We start from the raw sequence: 20140 nt of genomic DNA, 5'->3' as shown, positions 1-20140 counted from the left end.
TGTGTGTGTGTGTGTGTGAGTGTGTGAGAGATAGACAGAGAGAGAGAGAGAGAGAGAGAGGCCCAAAAAATGATGACTATAGCTTGGCCAAGCTTAGAAGTTCCTGTTCATTCAGTTTTTTCAAACACTGAGAAGTCATATACTACAATAAATACAATAAGTTCTACAATAAATACTGCAACAAATGCCCTAAATAATACTAAACGAATTTAGCAGTTAAGCATTATTTACTAGTAAATGAGTTAAATTTGCCTTTTTCACATTTCAGTTTTAGTGTAGATGATTTATCAGCAAGGACTGACATATTGAAATGGCTTTTTTTTTTCTTCTCTGTCTTATAACTATATAATTATACAGCTCAAGTGCTGTGTTTTTGTGTGAGTCAGTGTTGTTTACATTATGGCTATCGAGTTGTTGCAGGCTTCTTTTATTAGCAGGACATTAGAAAGGCTTTTGACACCCTGACCGAAACAGCTCCATGAGAAGGAGGAGCAGGTCTGACAGCTGACTTCTTCTCCTCTGCTCCTGCTGAAAGATGGTCACCCAACCACCCAACCATCCATACATCCATATTCACCCCTTTCCCATAATCCCTTCAGCAGTTCCACAGTTCAGTACACGGGTAAAGAAGGCTGCGGCCTGGCTGTCTGAGCTCCTCCAGTGCTCTCTCATGCTCTCCCCTGTGCGGGGGAATTAAACGGAGGGTTTAATCTTCGGCGGAAGGTTTCTCGTCTCTCTGAGGTCGTGTGAGGCCGGTGTCAAGCCAGCGCTTCCTGAAGTTCACAGTTGACTAGCGACACAGCTTCATATCCTCCGTCCATTGTCATTACTTTGCTGTTGTCCATCTACTGAGTGAGACAGCTAATGTGTGTGTGTGTGTGTGTGTGTGTGTGTGTGTGTGTGTGTGTGTGTGTGTGTGAGTGCGTGCGTGCGTGCGTGCGTGTGTGTGAGTGTGTGTGTGTGTGTGTGCGTGCGTGCGTGAGTGCGTGCGTGCGTGTATGTGTGTGTGTGTGAGTGCGTGCGTGCATGCGTGAGTGCGTGCGTGCGTGCGCGTGCGTGCGTGCGTGTGTGTGTGTGTGTGCGTGTGTGTGTGTGTGTGTCCATCTCCATCTTCATCTAGATTCAAATTGCAATGAAGAAGATGGACTTCACTCACGTACAGTCAAAGTGTGGCTCCAAGGATAATATGAAGCACTCACCTCACGGAGGCAACGTACGTAGCGCTCGCCGTCTTCCCTCCGCCCGTCCGCCGCCCTGCTGGTGGAGGTGTGACCCCGCACTCCCACGAGTGAACGACGGTTCTCAGGCTGGTGGCCAGTGGTCAGCCTGACCCGGTCCGGTCCGTTCCTGTAGTCTCCCTCTGAAACCCAGAACATCTATGGCAGGTCCAGTGCGGTCAGACGTGCCCCCTCCTCTCCACACACAAACCCCCCCAAGTTTTCTTTGATTCTCTGATCTCTTGGCCTCTCTTTCAACCAGTTTTCTCACCCTCCTTCTCTTCTCTGAAAGGCTTTCCTTCACGATAAGAACTGTGTCCTTTCTTGTTGCCATGCCTGCTATGATGTATGCATGTCGTGCGCATGTATTCACACGCAGAGGAACGCAGCATATAAGAAACTGCCATAACCAACGAGGGGGTGATTTCCTGTTTTCTGAAGTGGAATTAATTAGCATTCAGAAGTATTAAAAGTTGTTTTCTGTATTTCAGGCTCTTACAGAAGCACTGGCGTTGTTTTGGGTGTGATCTTAAACCTTTTCCTCACTTATCACAACCGTATATTTTAACGTGTTCACTCTTTAGCGTCTCTTTAATGGGATTAATGGGTTTAATGGGTTTGGTAATGAGGTTAATGGGTTTGGTAACAGGTTTTGTAGGTTTAATGGGTTTGGTATTGCATTTAATAGGTTTATTGGGTTTAATGGGTTTGGTAACAGGTTTGGCAACTCTTACACTCTTTATCTTTTCTTAGGTGATGAAACATGCATAACACACACACACACACACACACACACACGGCTATGCAGACAGACCAAGCATGCGTTGTCCTCGGCTGCTCTCTGTGCCTCTCTCGTGTCGTCCAGTATCGGCAGGTGTTTGTGCGATCTGACCTAGTTCTGCTAATTTGCGTCTGCCTCTCTGTCAATCCGACTTTGACTTCTGTCCCTTCCAGCAGCTGTGATTCAGGTCCTCTGCTGGGGCACAGTTAGCCCGCAGTTTGAGCAGATGTGTTCAGAAGACGCCTCGTCAGTGCAGTTGACTTTTTAAAGTCCTAGCAGATGTCAGGCTAGATTAATGATGGTTGAAGGGTTATGTACAGCGGCGAGAGGAATGTCTGCAAGAGTGTGTGTGTGTGTGTGTGTGTGTGTGTGTGTGTGTTTGCGTGCATGCGAATGTGTCTGTGTGGGTGTGTGTGTGTGCACGTATGTGTGTGTGTGTGCGTGTGTGCGCACTGAGACTGAATGCAGGCTGAACCCACAGCACCAGGACTGTGATATAATGACCTCACAGCAGCAGGGTGTGCGCATGCCTTGCTCAGTGCACTCGACACTGCGTGCCATAACCCAGAGCCTTTCTTAGTCATCCATCCCTGTGATTGGCCGTCACCGGAGCCATGATGACCTGATCCGACTGACTCCTTTAACCAGCTGGTGAATCAAGTCCCCTTGTGTCCTCTCCTCACTGTGTGAACCTGGACTGGGCAGTCAGTGGAGGACAGAACATGAGTCTGATTGACCCAGCTAAGCAAAAAGTGTGTGTGTGTGTGTGTGTGTGTGTATGGACAGACAGACAGATAGATAGATAGATATTCAAAATGTTAGAAAGTACGCAGAGTTACCAGAGAAACAGGACGGTTGAGATAGAGGTCCATCATCAGCTGGGGCTTATATAAAGGTCCTGTATAATCATGTTACATGTATTCCTGGCCCTGTGCAGTGTGCAGTGTGCAGCGTGCAGTGTGCAGTGGGCTCACAGGCAGCGTTTCTCCGCTCTGGAGGAAAAGAAATGGCTTGACTCAGAATGTTCAGGATGTTGCTCTCAGGCTTCGTGTTCCTTAAGTGCCCCACGAGGTGATTAATTGACCGGCTGCGCTGGACAGAAACTGATGGGCTCCCTCTTGTTCATTCTCGTTAGTCACAGAAGGCTTTTAAACTGGCATCCAATTTTACTATCTAATCTCCCACTAATGACCTGTCGTCTTGACCCAGTAGGAACAGCAGTTGTCTAATTACTGTACAATGAGGGCTGAAGTTAAAAGGTGAACACGGTATATGTCCACGGTATGAGTGAAGAGAAGACTGGGAGACGCAGACCCAGTAAATGCACTGCATCATCGTGACGGTGCTCGGTGACTTCACTCTGCATTTTCGTGATGTTTGCTCCACCCCTAGGCTGCCCCACGATCCTGAGCCAACCAATCACGATGTTTGGCGTCCTCCCAAAGTCCAGCCTCATGCCGGGAGGACATCATGACTGTATACCTCAAACAGTAGCATGTAGTGGCTATAGAAAGGAGACTTGTTAAATTCTCTTTACTGGGACCATGTAATAATACACCTTTACACACTGATTATTAGACATTTTATTTAATTACAAACCTGCAGGGCAATTAGATAACTCTGCATTTCTTGTAATTTATCTCTCTATTTATTTATTTACTTACTTGGGCATTTTATTTCTTATCCTCTTATATATTTCTTATATTACTTTATTTAATATACTTTTAATATTTAGTCCAACGTGTTCATCGTGTATCTGGGTGCCAGAGATTCTTCGCGTGCGTTTTTGTTCTCTTGCTCCACGTGCGCTGATTAAGTGGTTCTACAGTGACGTAAACTCCCTCCTTTACAGATACAAATTCAGTCCAAGAAGCTTGACCTCAGCCACGTGACGTCCAAGTGCGGCTCGCTGGACAACATCCGCCACAAACCAGGTTAGCAGGCATGCCAATAACCAGTCCAAACGCGTGCACTTAACTAGCTGGAGCAACATCGCCACCCGCTGGTGATATTTCTGCCTGGCTAACTGCACTCAGAGGTAATGTGCGGCATGCGTTAACAAAATACTTGTAGAAATCTACTCTGTAGGTCTTTAAAACAAATACGTGCAGAAATGCGTCCTTGTGATGTTTGTGTTACACATGCTTAAATACATTGTTTAGTGTATTTATAATCTCTTTTTTGTCTGTTCTACCTGGAGGTTTTTTTCATACTTCTTTGAGACTGGTAAAATTTATGAAAGTTGCATTTAATCTAATTTTGTACAAGAAAGACTAAGCATAAATATAAATATATAAATATATATAAGTACTCTGTTTCTGATACAAGGTCAATTCTAATCAACTTCTTTGTCCCGGTCCCATCAACACCTCCAGGGGGCGGTAATGTGCGCATCGAGAGTGTGAAGCTGGACTTCAAAGATAAAGCCCAGGCCAAGGTGGGCTCTTTAGAAAATGCCCACCATGTACCCGGGGGAGGACACGTGATGGTGGGTGGGCCATGCTGCGTGACCCCTGACCTTTTTGAAGACTGCTGTGTATTTGGGCAGTGGTAGCTCAGTGGTTAAGGTACTTGAGTTGCAATTGGAAGGTTGCTGGTTCAAGCCACACCACTGCCAAGTTTCCACCATTGGGCCACTGAGCAAGGTCCTTAACCCTTGATTGCAATTAAATGTAAGTTGCTTTAGATAAAAGTGTCAGGCAAATGTAAATCTGATTATGCTTGTAGTTCCATTGCTGAAGGTTTTAAAACTCGCCGTGGGTTAAATAAAAAGCGATCTAATTGCCATCTGTTGTGTATAACCGGCCGTGTTATATAACGCAGTGTTGGTCCGGGTTTGAACGTCGCCTTTGTCTCCCAGATCGAGACTCACAAGCTGATGTTCCGCGAGATGGCCAAGGCTCGTGTGGACCATGGGGCGGACATCGTGACCCAGTCACCTGGGGCGTCCGGCGACACCTCGCCCCAGCGCCATAGCCACATGTCGTCATCGGGCAGCATCAACCTGCTGGAGTCTCCTCAGCTGGCCACGCTGGCCGAAGACGTGACCGCCGCCCTGGCCAAGCAGGGACTGTGAACCCGCCCTCCTCCCGGTCCCCTAACACCCAGCTACTGCCGCCACTCAGCTGCTCCCTTAAGCCCCGCCTCCCCAGCCCGCCTCCAGACCTGCAGTTAGTCTCCTGTAGTGGTGTGGTAGTGGTGGGTAACAACCCTTTCTGGAACACTGCATCTGCACTTGTCATACACATAGTCCTCTTTACCTGTCGCCTGGCAACCGCAATCTCCTGGAGCTGGCACGGACTTTATCTAGGAAAGAGGAGAAATGGAAACACAAAACATGTGGATTATTGTTTCATATTTTTTTTTTGCTATTCTCTCATTTGTTTTGTCTAATATTTCAATTACTTAGCTAGAGAGGTACCAGTGCTTTTATTCTCCCTGTTTACTGTGTAACTTTTTTACGGTTGTGTATACAAGCCTGAGGCCCTGTCCTCAGATCAGCCTTAGCTGCTGACAAGTATTAAGAAGGTAGGAATGAGGAATTTGGACATCTGTTCCCACATCAGTGCTCGGGAACAGGTATTTTTTATGACAGACAGGAGGTCATGTGACCATTCCATGCGCCATTCTTTGGTGCGGTCAGTGCATGGAGTCTTAACACACATCCCAAAAACACCTTAAGTATGCTCAGCCAACCAATAATATTATATACAATGTATATTAATATGTGTAGAATTATACCGACTAGTGAACAGCATCTCAATCAGTAGAAAAAAGACACCTTCGATAACTTATATCTGTACAATTGCATTATTACAACAAAAAAGAACATTAGGATATGGTATGATGAGCATGTCAATTCTATTACAGCAAAAAAGCTATTTTCTATTTCAACCAAAAGGATTTTAGTAAGACCTTTGCTGAACCATTGGATAATAAGACCATTTCATATTTTATAAATTAGCGACAACAACGTTATGCCTGTTGACCAGTTTGAATAACTGCATGGGTGTCGGCCAGGGCCCCTGCCTCAGCCGCTGCTGTGCCAAGCTCCAGATGGCTTTGTTTTCCACTCTCTGTCTCTGAGAAACAGTGTCGCAACCATACTTGAACTGCGTAAACATTACTTCACAAACAACATAACACTGACGCTCCTGGGTTCATGGAACGCTGTTGGAACGCTGCGGTCGTGTGCTGCGTGAGGATTAAGCAGGTTCTCCTACTCCAGGTGCCACCCCACCTCTCAATCCCCCCAAGCCCCAGTGCGAGTGCTGCGTCTGGGCACACTGGGTTGTCCCGGCAGCCTGACGGAGAGTGCTCTGGTTCCTCCTCCAGCGCTCAACGCAGGAAGCGGCTACCCCTGACCGTCGCGCCCTTACACCCTCTGTATCCTGCCGTGTTCAACTTAGACGCTTAGGTTTGTTTACGCATACACTTTAGAAGGTGGAAAAAGAAATGTAACAGCACACACACAAAAAAAAAACAGTTCTAAAAAAATCCCTCAGTGAGTGAGTGAAGTTTCAAAAAAAAAAAAAAAGCATCCTCCCTCATCTCGCATCCGTTTGAGAAAAGTGTGCCGGTGTATGATTTTCCTGTTGTCATTCGTGGTATCCCGCTCTTCCCTGCATCCCATTGTTTTGGGCTTCTGTGTGTACCCGCAGCCTCTCTGCTCCCGCCCCACTCCTGCTGCAGCTGTAACTCTATTTAAGAGCTCCTGTAGATGTATGCAGTTTTTCTCCCGTTGATATGATATGGATTACAAATGCTCTTAACGATTATGACAATAAAACCAAAATGGCAGAAAACAACCACTGGTGTGCAGTTCTTGTCGACGTTCTAGAGCGTGCTAAGGCATGCGTGCCGCTGTTTAAAAATCGCCAGGCTGGAAACAAGGGCAATCGTGGAACCAGTCTTCCGAGACATTTGTGTGAATTAGCTGCAGCCTCTGAATTTTTGACACAGATATTAATTAAATTAAAATTAATTAATTAATTAATTAGAATCCACATCAAAGCCCTTTTCAAGTTAAAATTTAAGTTACGTTTATGACTACTTTCAGAGCTGTGGGTTTAACTGTTTGGTAGGAGACCAGAGCCTATAAAATATAGAACATCTTACACATAACAAGTATTCTCAATCAGCCCATTCCTAACCAATAACATGTGACTATCCAGTTCCATATTCTAATAAACAGCCTCCCACATACATGTCTTTCTTTTTTAAGAATAAAAGTAAAAAGACTGAAATAATGTGCAAGATTCAAGCAGTTAAGTGTAAATACAGCAGCCATCTGTGGTACAGGTAGAAGGATCGTCCTTGTAAGGTTTTTAAATGTCAATGAATTAGTGGCACTAAGGTGTACCACTATGATCTGAAAATGTCAAATAGTAGATTATATGGGTAGACTATGGATGTAGATTATATGGGTAATCCAATAAATGCCGCACACTGAAAGCGTATGTAAAGGCACCAACCGGGGTTCAATGTCGGCCTGCTTTGGTGGAGACAAGAACAGGAGTCTGAACAAGACGTGTAGTTTGTGGAAAGTTTATTATGAGAAATGACAGAGGCACAAAATAAATTAACACTCTGTGGAGAAGGGGCGAGGGAGAGCGAGCGGGTTTAGCCACCCGTCCCACAGTGGAGGTGGTATAGCACCGTCGACCTGCTGATCCGGACAACAAAGAGTTAAGGGTGGGGGTGGGGGTGGTGGTCTGTCAGCGAGGGTAGCTACCACACCCCTTTCCGCCCTCATTACCGCCCCACTGCGGAGAGGCTCGCCCAGCGCCCAAAGGGCAGGACATTGGCTGCTGCTGCTGCTGCAGCCGAGAGACAAGAACGAAAAAAAAACAAATGTTCTGGGTGGGTTCTGACTTCCAAGAGTGGATGAGAGAAAGGGAAAAAACACATGAAAAGACAAAGAAAGAATGGCTTAAAAATGGCATGTCATAGTCCTTTTTTTCTCTACTCTGTTTCCCGGGTGTTTGCAGGAAACAGCACATGGACACCCTGACACCATGGGGTCAGGAGACACAGACGAGCTTCCTCCCAGCCGTTACCTCTTACACTGACAAGATGTGTTTCACGAAAGCTGCGGGGGAGGGAGCAAACATAGAAACAGCCAATTAGGAAAAGGATAGCGGCAGATTGGCAGAATATGAATATGATATTGTAGTAGTGTACAGATTCAGGCCTATTTTAGTTGATTTTTCAGATTGATGGGTTTGTTTTTTTTGACATTACCACTAAAATGATCCAACACCACAGAGCCCTAATGCTGTGTCTTACAGAAATGCTTTGTGGTCTCTATCAAACACATATCCTCATGTGAAAATAGAAAGGTTAGAGTTAAGAACACTATCAGAGTAAAGCCCTGGCTAGAGTGGAAAAGCAAAGAGTAAACGTTTTTCTTTAAGTGCATATTTAAGCGCTTAATAATTCAATGAAGATCCGTTATGCTGAATGTCTCTATAACTATATGTAGATGTTAAATAATGTGTTGGCTATAACACACGTGGTGTGAGCCACATGCCAGCAGTCTTCCTGCAGCACTGACCTTCATAGTTAACGCAGCCGTTCTCGTCCTCCTGGCCTACCATGAGAGCATCAACTTCAGCCTCTGACATCCTCTCACCTGTCAATCATTGGTTAGACCAATAAGATTGTAGAACAGTTATATCTACTTCCATCACAGGAAAAATCCTGTGTTTTCTTGAGTGTGTTTGAAGAACCTTGTAGGTATTGACTCAAGGATTTTGCTGTGTAGAACAGATATATTCCTTAGTCCTTCATACAAGAGTGGAGCCCCAGGTTCATCACAGAAACAGCATAGCAATTAAAAAATATCCAATCTAATTTGTAATCTGGATGAATCTTCGTTTAACGAAGGATTCTCATCCATTTCTCTTTGATCGAGTGAAAGCATGTAGAACGCTTAAACGATTCAACCTGAGGAACACGCAGGGATTGTCTTCGTTTAAACTCGTGTATAAGCAATTGGTGGAAAGGAAGCCCCATCAGACACTATTGCTGTCTCGCTGTCCGTGTGGCGTGGGGTGCTTACCCAGCGTCGAGAGAACAATACGCAGCTCAGCCCCCATCACCGTGCCATTTCCCTCCTTGTCAAAGACACGCAGGCCCTCAACGTAATCCTCAAAGGTCCCTTTGTTCGGGCTGTTGACTACGTACTGCAGCATGGGCAGGAAGGCCTCGAACTCCACCCTCTTGTTAGCCAACTCTGTAGCAAGGGTGGACAGCAAGGCACAGGGGTCAGAGGTGAACGGTACCGTCGCCGGAGTTAAGCGCGACACACGGTGCCTTGGAACCGGACGGACAAACGCGGCCCTCGCGCCGAAGGGTGAGTACAAGGTGGGGAGGAAGGGGACTTGGAACTGGCTGCACAGCAGTGCTGGTGGCTCTTTCAAGAACGCACATGACACAGCATTCACACAGACAAGCCAAGTGAACATGCTGCAAAGGTTAAGGCTCGAACCTTCAGCAGAGGGGTTGCCAAGAATGTGGTTCACTTCCTTGTTGGTGGGGTTCTGTCCCAGAGCGCGCATGATGTCAGCGATCTGGTTGTAGGCCACCTTGTTGTCGCCAACTCTATCGAAGAGGCCAAAAGCTTCTTTGTAGTCTGGGGTAAGGAAATGTAGGAGAGGCTTTACTTAGGTTTCATAAGCATTTATATGACATTTTTCTGTAATGAAATCGCGTTCATTCTTCTGAAGGACCGAATACATAACGTTAAATAAATGTAATAAAAGTTATCGGCCCATTGTGTACACGTCGAGGTGGTGAGCCTGTGTGGGATCAGAGTGAGACCTCAGAGTTAATCACAACCTGCTGGTCAGGTTAGCAGGCCAAGTGTTCAGTGCTAAACACCTAATTCACTGAACCTTACCAATAAAAAGCAGCATCTGCTAATGTGCTCAGTGAGCAGCGTCTCCGTGGTGATAACCAAGACAAGCTACTCCAATGGGATTTGAAAACATGGCCGGCAGGAAAGTGAGCTGGCAGCAGTTTATTAACTCCGTATGCCTGGGGAAGGGTTAGCACACCGACTTGGAATTGATATGCTCCCCTAAGAATATAACCCCAGCCATATAAAGGCACTGGCATGCCTGAGTGACCCATGGAAAAGCAGGAATGCTGACTGGAGAGTAACTAACACTGATCCGGTGATAATCTGGCCTTCTGGGCAAGGGGGGCTTCACAAACAGATGATTGGTCACTTTAAAGCTGAATTTAAGGTTTCATTGATCTTTTACATTTATTTTAATGGCGAAATAACACATCAGGCAGTTTAGGGAATTTAATGCTATTCCAATTATTTCAAAGCCTTGTGGTTTTCTTATTCAATATTAGCATCACACAGAGGATTTACATAATCAATACACACCATTTATTAGCCATTTTTGTGTTTACCAACATTACTATATATAATGAAAATTGTTTCACTTGGTTCATTCATTCATCCATTACTTGCATTCACTCTTGAGAGTTAATGATATAGATCCAATGTATAGACCTATGCCTTATTTATCAGGCAAGCACACAAACGTTATGGCAGTAAACTCACCCTCAAGCTGTTCTGGCGAGAACTGCACCTACAGGAGGACAGGGAGAAACCTTTAGGTCTGCTTACTCTAAGAAAGTCATTCACTTCTTGTGATGCAATAACTCCTGCATTTAATCTCCAAAACACTGACAGCATAATCAATATCATATAGATTGTGCTGATCATTTTAACAATGTTCTTTAAACTTTTATTAAAAGTGCTTTAAACAGGATTTTGTTGTAAAATTGGCAGTTTTGTACAGAAACACACTATCCATATGAATGAGCAAACTAAATAAAACTGAATTTAATAGCCTTTTTAATTTAATGTATACATTTTGTAATCCTAGTTCATTAGTATTAGCGATATGTATGTTTTAAACTATTGAGAAAGTGTAAAAAGTCATTCAGTTTAATAAAAAGATATTTGATTTGATTTGATTTGATTTACTTTTGGTTTGGTGAAGGCACCACTATTACTTTGATCAGAAGTGAAAAGCTGGTAACAAGCCTGGACATGCTTACCTGACCATAAGATTAGATTCTGATTCTATTTCATCCAGACAGATTTGTAAAAAAATCTTTCAATCATGTATTATCACAATTTTGGAATATCTAGATCGTATAAAGAATTGAGATAAGGCAAGCGATCCCTTCTGATCGTTTCTTAGAAATGAGTCATGAATAACGTGGAAGCAACGATTTGAGAGAAACGGAAAGGCTGGAGTATCAGTGTCGGAGGTCAAGCTACATTTCCCCGCACGCTTAATTTAGGTCCTTCCACGGCCGTGGCAAGAAGAAGGGAGGTCCATCTTTGGCTGCCTTAAGCTTGTCCACATTTGGTTACATACTGCACCTCAGTGTGTCATCTCAGTGCAGAATCTCAGTCAGTAAAGCCGACAGCTGTGGATAACCAGTTTAGTCAAATGTTTCCGATTATTCGCCGATTAGTCGGCAACTTCCACAGAACTATCCATGGTGCTGATTCCCCCCCCCCCCCCACACAACCGTAGTTTTTGATCCTACATATAGTGGTCAGGAAGGAAGACCTGCTGTAAGTCAGGCACGCCCAAACGCTACACATATACTGTCATAAATAAATCGTTGTTGTTTTTATCACAATTTACTCTTGACGATTAAGAAAAAAAATGCATAAACAAAGAAAAGTATACACCGACGACCGAACCTTTCTACCTTTTAACGCGTTTGAAACCACGTCGTGGTGTGTAAGATGATGTTTTTACCTTGACTGCAGACAGGTCAACGGCTGCGACTTTGGGTTTGGCCTCGGGCGCTGGCGCGGGTGCGGGTGCGGGTGCGGGCTCGGCTTTCTTCGCGGGTTCGGGCTTCTTGGCGTCTTTCTTGGGTGCCATGATATCAGATGAGTTTGTTTTCACCACCGGGAGGGAAAGCAACACTGGGAGTGGACCACGACCTGGAGGATACTCAGCGCTCTCGCGGCAAGAATAGATATATAGATATATATATACCCGTCTATTTCACCCCATAGTTGATTTCAGTCGGACGTGTGGACCGATTGGTCGAAGGACGGTGAAGGGTGGACTCATTCTCTATAAATGGAGATGGAGGTGGGTGGCACAGGGGCGCGGAGATGGGCCAGAGCTCTTTTTTATTTGGAGTAGGAGAAAACTGGGAAAGTGGGGAAAGTGAGGGGTCACGCTCAAATTTGAGAGCTCGAAGAGCCATTAGAAGAATCCTAAGAATGCAGCCGAGGACTCAACGTAGGAGACACACGACCGGTCCAATGTGAAGGGTCAGAAAAGGGATCTAGGTTGTTCTGTGTTGCTCAAAGCACAGGTGTGTATGTATGAACACCTGACTTTATTAGCGAAAAGGACAATAGGCCAGGACATCGGCGCAGGGAAATTCTAGAGGCGCAGCTATTCAACCGACAAGGAGCGCGCGATCAGTTAAAAAATGATATCACACGCAGTGCTGTGACACCAGCTGACACGGGCGTTTTTGTTTCTTAACTAGTGTGACACCTGGTAGCAGTTTGCCTGCCACCCTTCCTCCCAGACGAGTGCACGCCACTTCGCCCGTCGTGGTCACGCTCCCTCGGAACTTTCTGGATGCGTTTCAGAAATGACCGGCCAACGTTTTCAGAGCGCACGGCGTTCCGTCTGTTTACAACGCGATCACCGAGCTCGAGCAAGAGAAAAGCGCGCGTGGGTGGGGAGGTGCATGCGGCATGTTTGAAGGGACACCTGAAATGCACCCATATTTCGATTTTGACAGATTTTTTATAAGAAGATGTTGGTTTATTTTTTAAAAACCATAAAACGACACCGCACAGCTTATTTTTTCTATATGATGGTTTTACAAGAGAAAGTAATGTGCATAACGCTGACATGATATGAAAAGAAAATACAGAAACTCGTGGGAAAAAAATGTTTCCTTTAAAGAGCACATTTAATTAAGCACTGCACTGAATAAATTACATTAATGTTATACACTATTATAATGTTATGATAATTTATAGCCTAGTTTTCAAGATGCTGGCTGAATGCCAAAAATTTTCAGTTTGAAAATGGAGTCCTTTGGAGCCAAAGATATGAAATCACAGTGCATTCACTGTTTCCAAGGGAAGTACATAAAATGCAGAGAGAAAGACAAATGAAGAGCAGTAGGCTCAGCAGAACCTAGCTCAAGAGAGCCCAGACAAGGAGAACCCAGCCCGGGAGAGCCCAGCTCAGGAGAACCCAGCCCGGGAGAACCCAGCTCGGGAGAACCCAGCCCAGGATAACCCAGCTCAGGAGAACCTAGCCCAGGAGAGCCCAGCTCAGGAGAGCCTAGCTCGGGAGAATCCAGCCCAGGAGAACCCAGCTCAGGAGAACCCAGCCCAGGAGAACCCAGCTCGGGAGAACCCAGCCCAGGAGAACACCCAGCTCAGGAGAACCCAGCTCAGGAGAAGCCAGCCCGGGATAGCCAAGCTCAGGAGAACCCAGCTCAGGAGTGCCCAGCTCAGGATAGCCCAGCTCAGGATAGCCCAGCTCAGGAGAACACAGCCTGGGTGAGCACAGCCTGGGAGAACACAGCCTGGGAGAACCAGCCCAGGAGAACCCAGCCCAGGAGATTGCATCCCTGATGAAGCAAGTGCTCCATTGATCAGCTTCTGGCTACTCTTGGAAGTACATTTGTGTACTTGTCTCCCTGTATATGAAAAACCACATACGAACATTTCTATGAATGACTTACAGGTAACATGGCAGCTTATTAGCATAATGCAAATTTGCACGGTCAGGTTTATTATTCATCGACTATGTTAGCATTTTTGTTGAAAGCACCTTTCTAAGTTTCTTGTGCAACTAAGCGGTGTGTTTTATAGTGATGCATGCCTGAATGTCTGAGGTTGAAGCGAGAGGTAGAGAAGGACCTCCAGCTCTCAGCTGCTCACTCCCCTCACCACACACGGTGATCAGAGCATGATACGTAGCCTCCCATTTGTCTAAATGCGTCTCTGGGACATTCCGGGCAGCAGACATTCCACTTTCTCTGACCTCTTCCAGTGGAGGCACTCCCGAAGAAAGCCACCTCACTCCAGCTGTCATTAGGACTCACGACCCCTGGCTTCTCTTTCTTCCCTTGCTCGCGCACCTGTCCAAATGAACTTAAGCCTGCCTCTAAGGAGTTTAGCAGTGCTACGAAGCTCAGAGAATCCACCACGCTGCCGCACCGGCATCTCAGAGGGTGGTGGCACGCACCAGTACGTGCGCCAGTGTGGCCTGGTGATCAGAGCAAAAGGATGGTTTCTTTGGTTTTGGACAGGTTAAAAGCAGCATGTAATTGAAATAATGGAATCATTTGCAAGTTTTATGTCTGTACACTCGCATGAACCAGACATACCTGTTCTTTACTCTGAGATATGAGACACATAACAGGCATGCCTTGCAAGACAGGCACAAGAGCTTACCTTACGCTGACCAAGGTAATATCTTGAATTTTGTAATGGTGTTGACCTGGGGTGTTCAATAGCAGGTAATGTTGGACCTGACTATGCAAAGTCCTCTGTGGATGGAGGGGTGGCGTCTCCAATATTTTCATAAATAAATTGCTTTAGTTTTCTTTATTTTTATACTATAAGTTATTATAGAGATAAATAATTATGTTTACCTGCGTGTTGTTTTTTTTTTATCCCCCCTCCCCCATGCTTCAAACGCAAAAGTGGTTTGATCCTCCCATACGCAGATCGATCAAGTACTTTAATGTTATTGACCTAGAGAGCAGTTAGCGATTCAGACCTGGTTAGAATGAAACCAACATCAGGATTTCAGCAAGGAAAAGAGTGGCGAGAGATAAATGAAATGAAAGTAGTGGAGAGAGAAAGAGATAAAGTGAAAAAGAGAGAGTGAATATAAACATATGTAGTAACTAGCAATACATTTAAGATCTCTGTTGATCTCTGTTGATCTCTGTTTTACACGCTCTCTCGCTCTCTCTCTCTGTCACTGACCCAGTGAGGTCAGATCAGAGTGAACGCTTAACCTCGGTACTAAGAGGCAGAGTAGGGTTTCATATGCTGATGACACTTGACTCTGTATTAAGATCCCCACAGTCTTCCAGTGTAAAGGAAGTAGGAAGTGTGTACAGTTGCAGAGGAAGCAGGAATGATCCCGGAACCCATACGAGAGGTGACAAGGTCTTTCCATGACACACTGGTTCATGCGATGGAATACTGGTGCATGCGATGGAACACTGGTGCATGCGATGGAACACTGGTGCATGCGATGGAACACTGGTGCATGCGATGGAACACTGGTGCATGCGATGGAACACTAGTGCATGCAATGACACACTGGTGCATGCAGTGGAACACTGGTGCATGCGATGGAACACTGGTGCATGCAATGACACACTGGTGCATGCAGTGGAACACTGCTCCAGATAATGAACCACTGCTCCAGATGTTGAAACACTGCTCTATGTGAAGAAACACTGCTCCATTAGGCCTGCCTAATCCTCCATTTCCACATTCACGATATTCACAATGCTCTTTTCCCTCATTATTTATTTTTGATCTTCCTTCTCATCACAGTCAAGATGCTTTTTTCCATTTCTTGAAGCTTTGTTATCAATATCTGTCCTCCTTCTGAGATATGGGTATGTCCCAGATAAAAATCCACCATTTGTCCTATCAGATCTTCAGTTTTGGTAGAGCCAATGAGATCCACCTGACAAAATCTGCTTAGTAAACATGAGCGAGACAGTCTGTTCCCTCTGACCCCTCTGTGAGAGGCTGGTACAGCGTCTCTAATGGCGTGAAGGCATGTTTGTACTCTCATGCATCAGGAAAAGGCCCCAGATGTTTACTGAATTATATTCCTGAACAACCTCCACATATTGTTACTCACTGGTAATTTAATAGCTTTACTCACTGGTCATATAATTCAACAATGAATCTAAAATAGTAATTTTACATCTAAACTGTGTTTGAATTGTTAAGTAATGACTTGTTACTTGGTTTAATGCCTAACTAATATTTTGGCTGAAGTGTAAATGAATGTAAAGTGATTTTAAATATATTTAAATATATTAGAAAGCTTTTCAACAAATGATCACAATCTTGCTTGAACACATAAGTCCAGTTGGACATACACACACACACACACACACACACCCACACACCCATGTGTGTGTGTGTGTGTGTGTGTGTGTGTGTGTGTGTGTGTGTGTGTGTGTGTGTGTGTGCATGTATTGGTTTCCTCCATACATGGCCATGAAGGGACATAACCTTTGTACAATATCAAGCAGGCCAGCTGACCACTTGCAGTGACCCAAAGTTAACTATAGCCACACAGAAGAACAAACAGCTTTCAAGATAGGAGTGAGGACACATCCTGAGTTGCTACTCCAGCTTCATTTCCATTTTAGCATCAGTGACTCCTGTTTCCATGTCTGTTGGCATGAAAATATCAAACATTAACTTCAATGACCAGCTTTCCTGGTCTAAAAGTAGAATGGGGCATTATGCATTTCTTCAAAGTACATTAAGATTAATGAGCACAAGAACCAAGTGATGTTGAGGAAACACTGACCTGAAGAGTCTAAGATATTGTAAAGTGATTCTAAGTTTGTAAATGAAAACAAAATAAATATGGGAACAAGAGTTGTAAAATGTATTTCCTTATATAATATGAGCACACAAAATGTATTTCTGTATCAAATACCCTTTAAGAGAATTTATTTGCAACATGTTCTATGTCCTGTCTGTTTGTTTAGTTCAGATCACAGAAACACAGGTGAAACTTTGGCAGAAGTTATTGATGCTCGGGGTACCAATCCTAGCACATTAAAATGCAAACGAGACCAGTTTGCTTCGGGGGAAGGCAGGTTTCATATATGCTATGTTTTGTACTTTATTTGTTCTGATATGGGTTCCTCTACTCACTCACCCACCTACCTATTCACTCACTCAATCACTCCCTCACTCTTTCTCACTCACCCATTCACTCACTCTCTCACCCACTTAGTCACCCACCCATCTGTTCACTCACCCACCCACCTATTCACCCACTCGCTCACACACCCACTCACTCACCCACTCACTCACTCACTTGGCCAGGCCACCACACCCCGCAAGCCCCAAAAGGAATGGGGCTATAACCAAGTCAGGGGACAGATGGACTCTATTAATAGGCATTTTGGGCGAGGTGTGAAGTTTCTTGGGATCTCTTAGAGAGAGACCACTGCTCCTTAAGGGTGCTGGTGCACTGTCCCAGGCTTGCAGCACATAAAGCTCCAAAGCTCCTCTCAGCCTGCTGAGCTGATTATAAAGGGTAAAGCTAAACAAAGCAACCCCGAGCTTCAGCCTGGGAGTCTCTCTGTACATCCCTGCAAGGAGCCCCAGACAACCCGATCTACAGCTTCTAAAAGGAATGCCCATTGGTGGTCTTTTAGGATGGTGAGGTTTACACAGCACTATGCCATGGGGGGATTTGCCCAGATGGCCCATCGTGGCTGCTTCTTGATCAGAACACAATTATCAAAATAAAACCATGTATTAAGCACGATGTCATCAGATTAGACGTCATTTTAAACACTGTTTTAATAACATTAACCGTTGCTTTCATTTAGGATATCTTTGAGCTCAGACGACCTTTGGATGCACACCTAAGTGTCAGTAGCAGGCTGTAATGTACTTAGGCACATTACTGGTAAAGTGTTGTCTAAAGATAATATATTACTGGTTCCAGACTGACCAACACTAATTCATAACCCATTAAATTAATTTTAAACTAAATAACAATTTGCATTTCTTTAGGACAATTTACAATCCTATAACAACTTAAATTCTAAATGGTGAGTTCATATGATATATGTGGGACATTTGTAATTTTCTTATGTGGGAGCTGAGCTGAGGGTGAGGTGAATACTCATGAATAGCCTGTAATGTTCTGGAGCTCTGCTGGCTCTCTGTGTGGATGGAGACACCTGGCAGAAGGCTCATTTTTCCTCTGTTGCCATGTAAACAAATTCACTATCTCAGGGTTGCCACTCTGCGATGACCACGATATCCTGGGTTGACCCTCACCTACTATCTTGGCCAACCATGAGCCAGCCTAAGCAAATCAAGCTCTTTTGAGGTTGGTCAAGCTTTTCATATTAACCGGCATGTTTAGGGACAGAGTGCCATTTGTGGCATGGCCTTGTTTAATAACATTAATAAATTAATAAATTAATAAAATGGGCACAAAAGGGTTTTGTCCGCAGGTTTGCGTGCAGGATGCATACTTCCTTTTTAAAAGAGCACACAAGCCACCCTCTCAGCGAACAAAGATGTGCGGCTTTTCACCGCTGTTCGGTGCAGCCCTTAGAAACGTGTCCGAGACAGCCTTGGCTATTTTCAGCCGTCCACGTTTATAACCTGAGGTGCCTGAAAGAGGCAGACGCGGTGCACGCATGAAGTGGGCACGTCCTTTGGAAGACAGAGAAAGGAGCCCGGTGTCCTACGATGCCAGTTCCCAAAGGTGGGATTCGGTCCGAGGCCGTATTAGAAAGCTATGTGTGGTCTCCGGTCACAGGGTCATTTTCTGTCTTATGGCCAGCATTGCTTTAAGTGCTTTCGAAGTGTTACAGCGCTGAGAATAGAAAATAAGGCCATCGTCAAGTCTTTGCAGAGCATGACACCGTACTGTGTGGCTCTGGTATTCGGCCCCTTTGGGTTTGGTGCCGACGCCAGAACCCATGAACTGTAAGACAAATAAGACAAATCACTAAGAATAAGATTCTTTAAACAATTCTAGAATTATATACTGATAAACAGTGACAGGATGGTATATAATGTAAGTAATCAAAGGTAAATTAATGTAAATCCAGTTCAATGTAATATTATTGACATCATGCAAATACACGGAAAATGTAACTTAGCTAGCCTCACAAATCACATTAGGACATAAATAACAGGACATGATGATATATAGTACACAGCTGAGGGACTCTGGACACTGTTGAAAGACTGTGTAAGGCCATCAGCAGGTCTGACCAAGACAATCTGGTCTGCTCACGGTGAGGCAACGTGTAGCACACTGCATTATTCTGTAAGAAAGGTTCATTTAAAAAATGATCCACTAGGTGGCAGTTGTGTGTGTCATGTCCGCGGTCCGTGTTTTCGTTGTTGGTGTGTGTCGTGTTTGTTTCAGATCCGCTCCAGGTGGCTCTTTGCTCTTTGATAGTGCCGAGCGGTCATGCCAGACGGACCTCAAGAGCAAGACCAGAGATACACTGGTGCGCAGCTCTGCAGTGTGAGACCTGAGAGACTCCAGTGTTCCATGTGGGCTGTGTGTGAGACGTTTATTGCGCGCTACAGTCGTGTGCAAGAAGGATTTGGCTACATTTCCATGTTAGACCCTTTTCGTAAATATGACTTTCCCGTTTTGCCTTGACTTGTACATTACATATAGTCCATGTTGTCAGTGTTGCTGGTTGTATACATGTGTGCATGTATGTAAGAATTATGTACAATACACCTTCACTCCTTGGTCTCCTCTGGCTTTGTCATTTATCACGCAACCCTGGACTACACGGCATCGTTACGCGCGTAAATGTGGTGACACTTTCACAACCGAAGGAGCCATTGATTTACTACCAATGACATTTACAGATAAACAGCGTCATAAGGTGTGACAACAAGTCACAGCCTAAATAAGATGTTGTGGACAACTTCTCTAAGAGTTATAATAACAGCCTATAGCTATTATATTGTTAGTCCTTCACTGAAAGATGGAAGAACTAGTACTGATATCGGTGTGAGGGAGCTCAGAACGACTTTGTGGTTGACATAGCTATGCTTCTTGGAGTTATGAGCATGTTGGAAATAGAGCCGATGGTGCCACCCTCCATAGTGCGCTGGCCGTTTTCAGTGTGTCACACTGGTAGACTGGGCATGCACCGCGTCTATCTGAACGCTGGTGCCAGGCCCTGTTATTTCCACCGAACCTGCACTTCCTGACAATGCCACATGCGCATCAGCAAACAGCTGTCACCCCACTGACATGGTGCATGCAGACACAGAGTCTGTAGCAGTGTTGCTTAAGCAGGACTTTGTCTAAATAGTTACATACTG

At 44.9% G+C, this 20140-nt stretch overlaps 2 protein-coding genes and 1 long non-coding RNA gene across 23 annotated transcripts in view; 2 read left to right on the top strand and 1 right to left on the bottom strand.

The window, feature by feature from the left end:
- map2 (microtubule-associated protein 2) overlaps positions 1 to 6806 on the top strand; it is an 86307-nt gene extending 79501 nt beyond the window's left edge. For 15 of the 21 annotated variants that reach the window (XM_035535890.1, XM_035535941.1, XM_035535926.1 and 12 more), the window contains 4 exons: positions 1121 to 1213; positions 3851 to 3932; positions 4374 to 4486; positions 4859 to 6806. In XM_035535890.1, coding sequence (XP_035391783.1) covers positions 1121 to 1213; positions 3851 to 3932; positions 4374 to 4486; positions 4859 to 5074 — 504 coding nt within the window. In that variant the 3' untranslated portion in view covers positions 5075 to 6806. The remainder of the gene's footprint in view (positions 1 to 1120; positions 1214 to 3850; positions 3933 to 4373; positions 4487 to 4858) is intronic. The other 6 variants (XM_035535947.1, XM_035535951.1, XM_035535914.1 and 3 more) reach the window with 2 other exon arrangements.
- A 723-nt stretch (positions 6807 to 7529) lies between these two features.
- Positions 7530 to 12027, bottom strand: myl1 (myosin, light chain 1, alkali; skeletal, fast). The gene is made up of 6 exons (XM_027028663.2): positions 11802 to 12027; positions 10580 to 10607; positions 9491 to 9634; positions 9062 to 9235; positions 8555 to 8632; positions 7530 to 8089 (listed from the first exon to the last, which is right to left on the bottom strand). The coding sequence occupies exons 1-6, from the start codon at positions 11928 to 11930 to the stop codon at positions 8061 to 8063; spliced, it is 582 nt and encodes a 193-aa protein (XP_026884464.1). The 5' UTR covers positions 11931 to 12027; the 3' UTR covers positions 7530 to 8060.
- A 7000-nt stretch (positions 12028 to 19027) lies between these two features.
- On the top strand, positions 19028 to 19559 carry LOC113589157. Its single transcript, XR_003411926.2, has 2 exons — positions 19028 to 19083; positions 19218 to 19559. It is a non-coding gene; the product is annotated as an uncharacterized LOC113589157 (long non-coding RNA).
- The last annotated feature ends 581 nt before the right edge of the window (positions 19560 to 20140 follow it).

Source organism: Electrophorus electricus, chromosome 2 (assembly GCF_013358815.1).
Source record: "Electrophorus electricus isolate fEleEle1 chromosome 2, fEleEle1.pri, whole genome shotgun sequence".
In the NCBI taxonomy this organism is placed as follows: domain Eukaryota; kingdom Metazoa; phylum Chordata; class Actinopteri; order Gymnotiformes; family Gymnotidae; genus Electrophorus; species Electrophorus electricus.
Note: the sequence above shows the minus strand (reverse complement) of the source record. Positions and strands in the feature narration are given on the sequence as shown.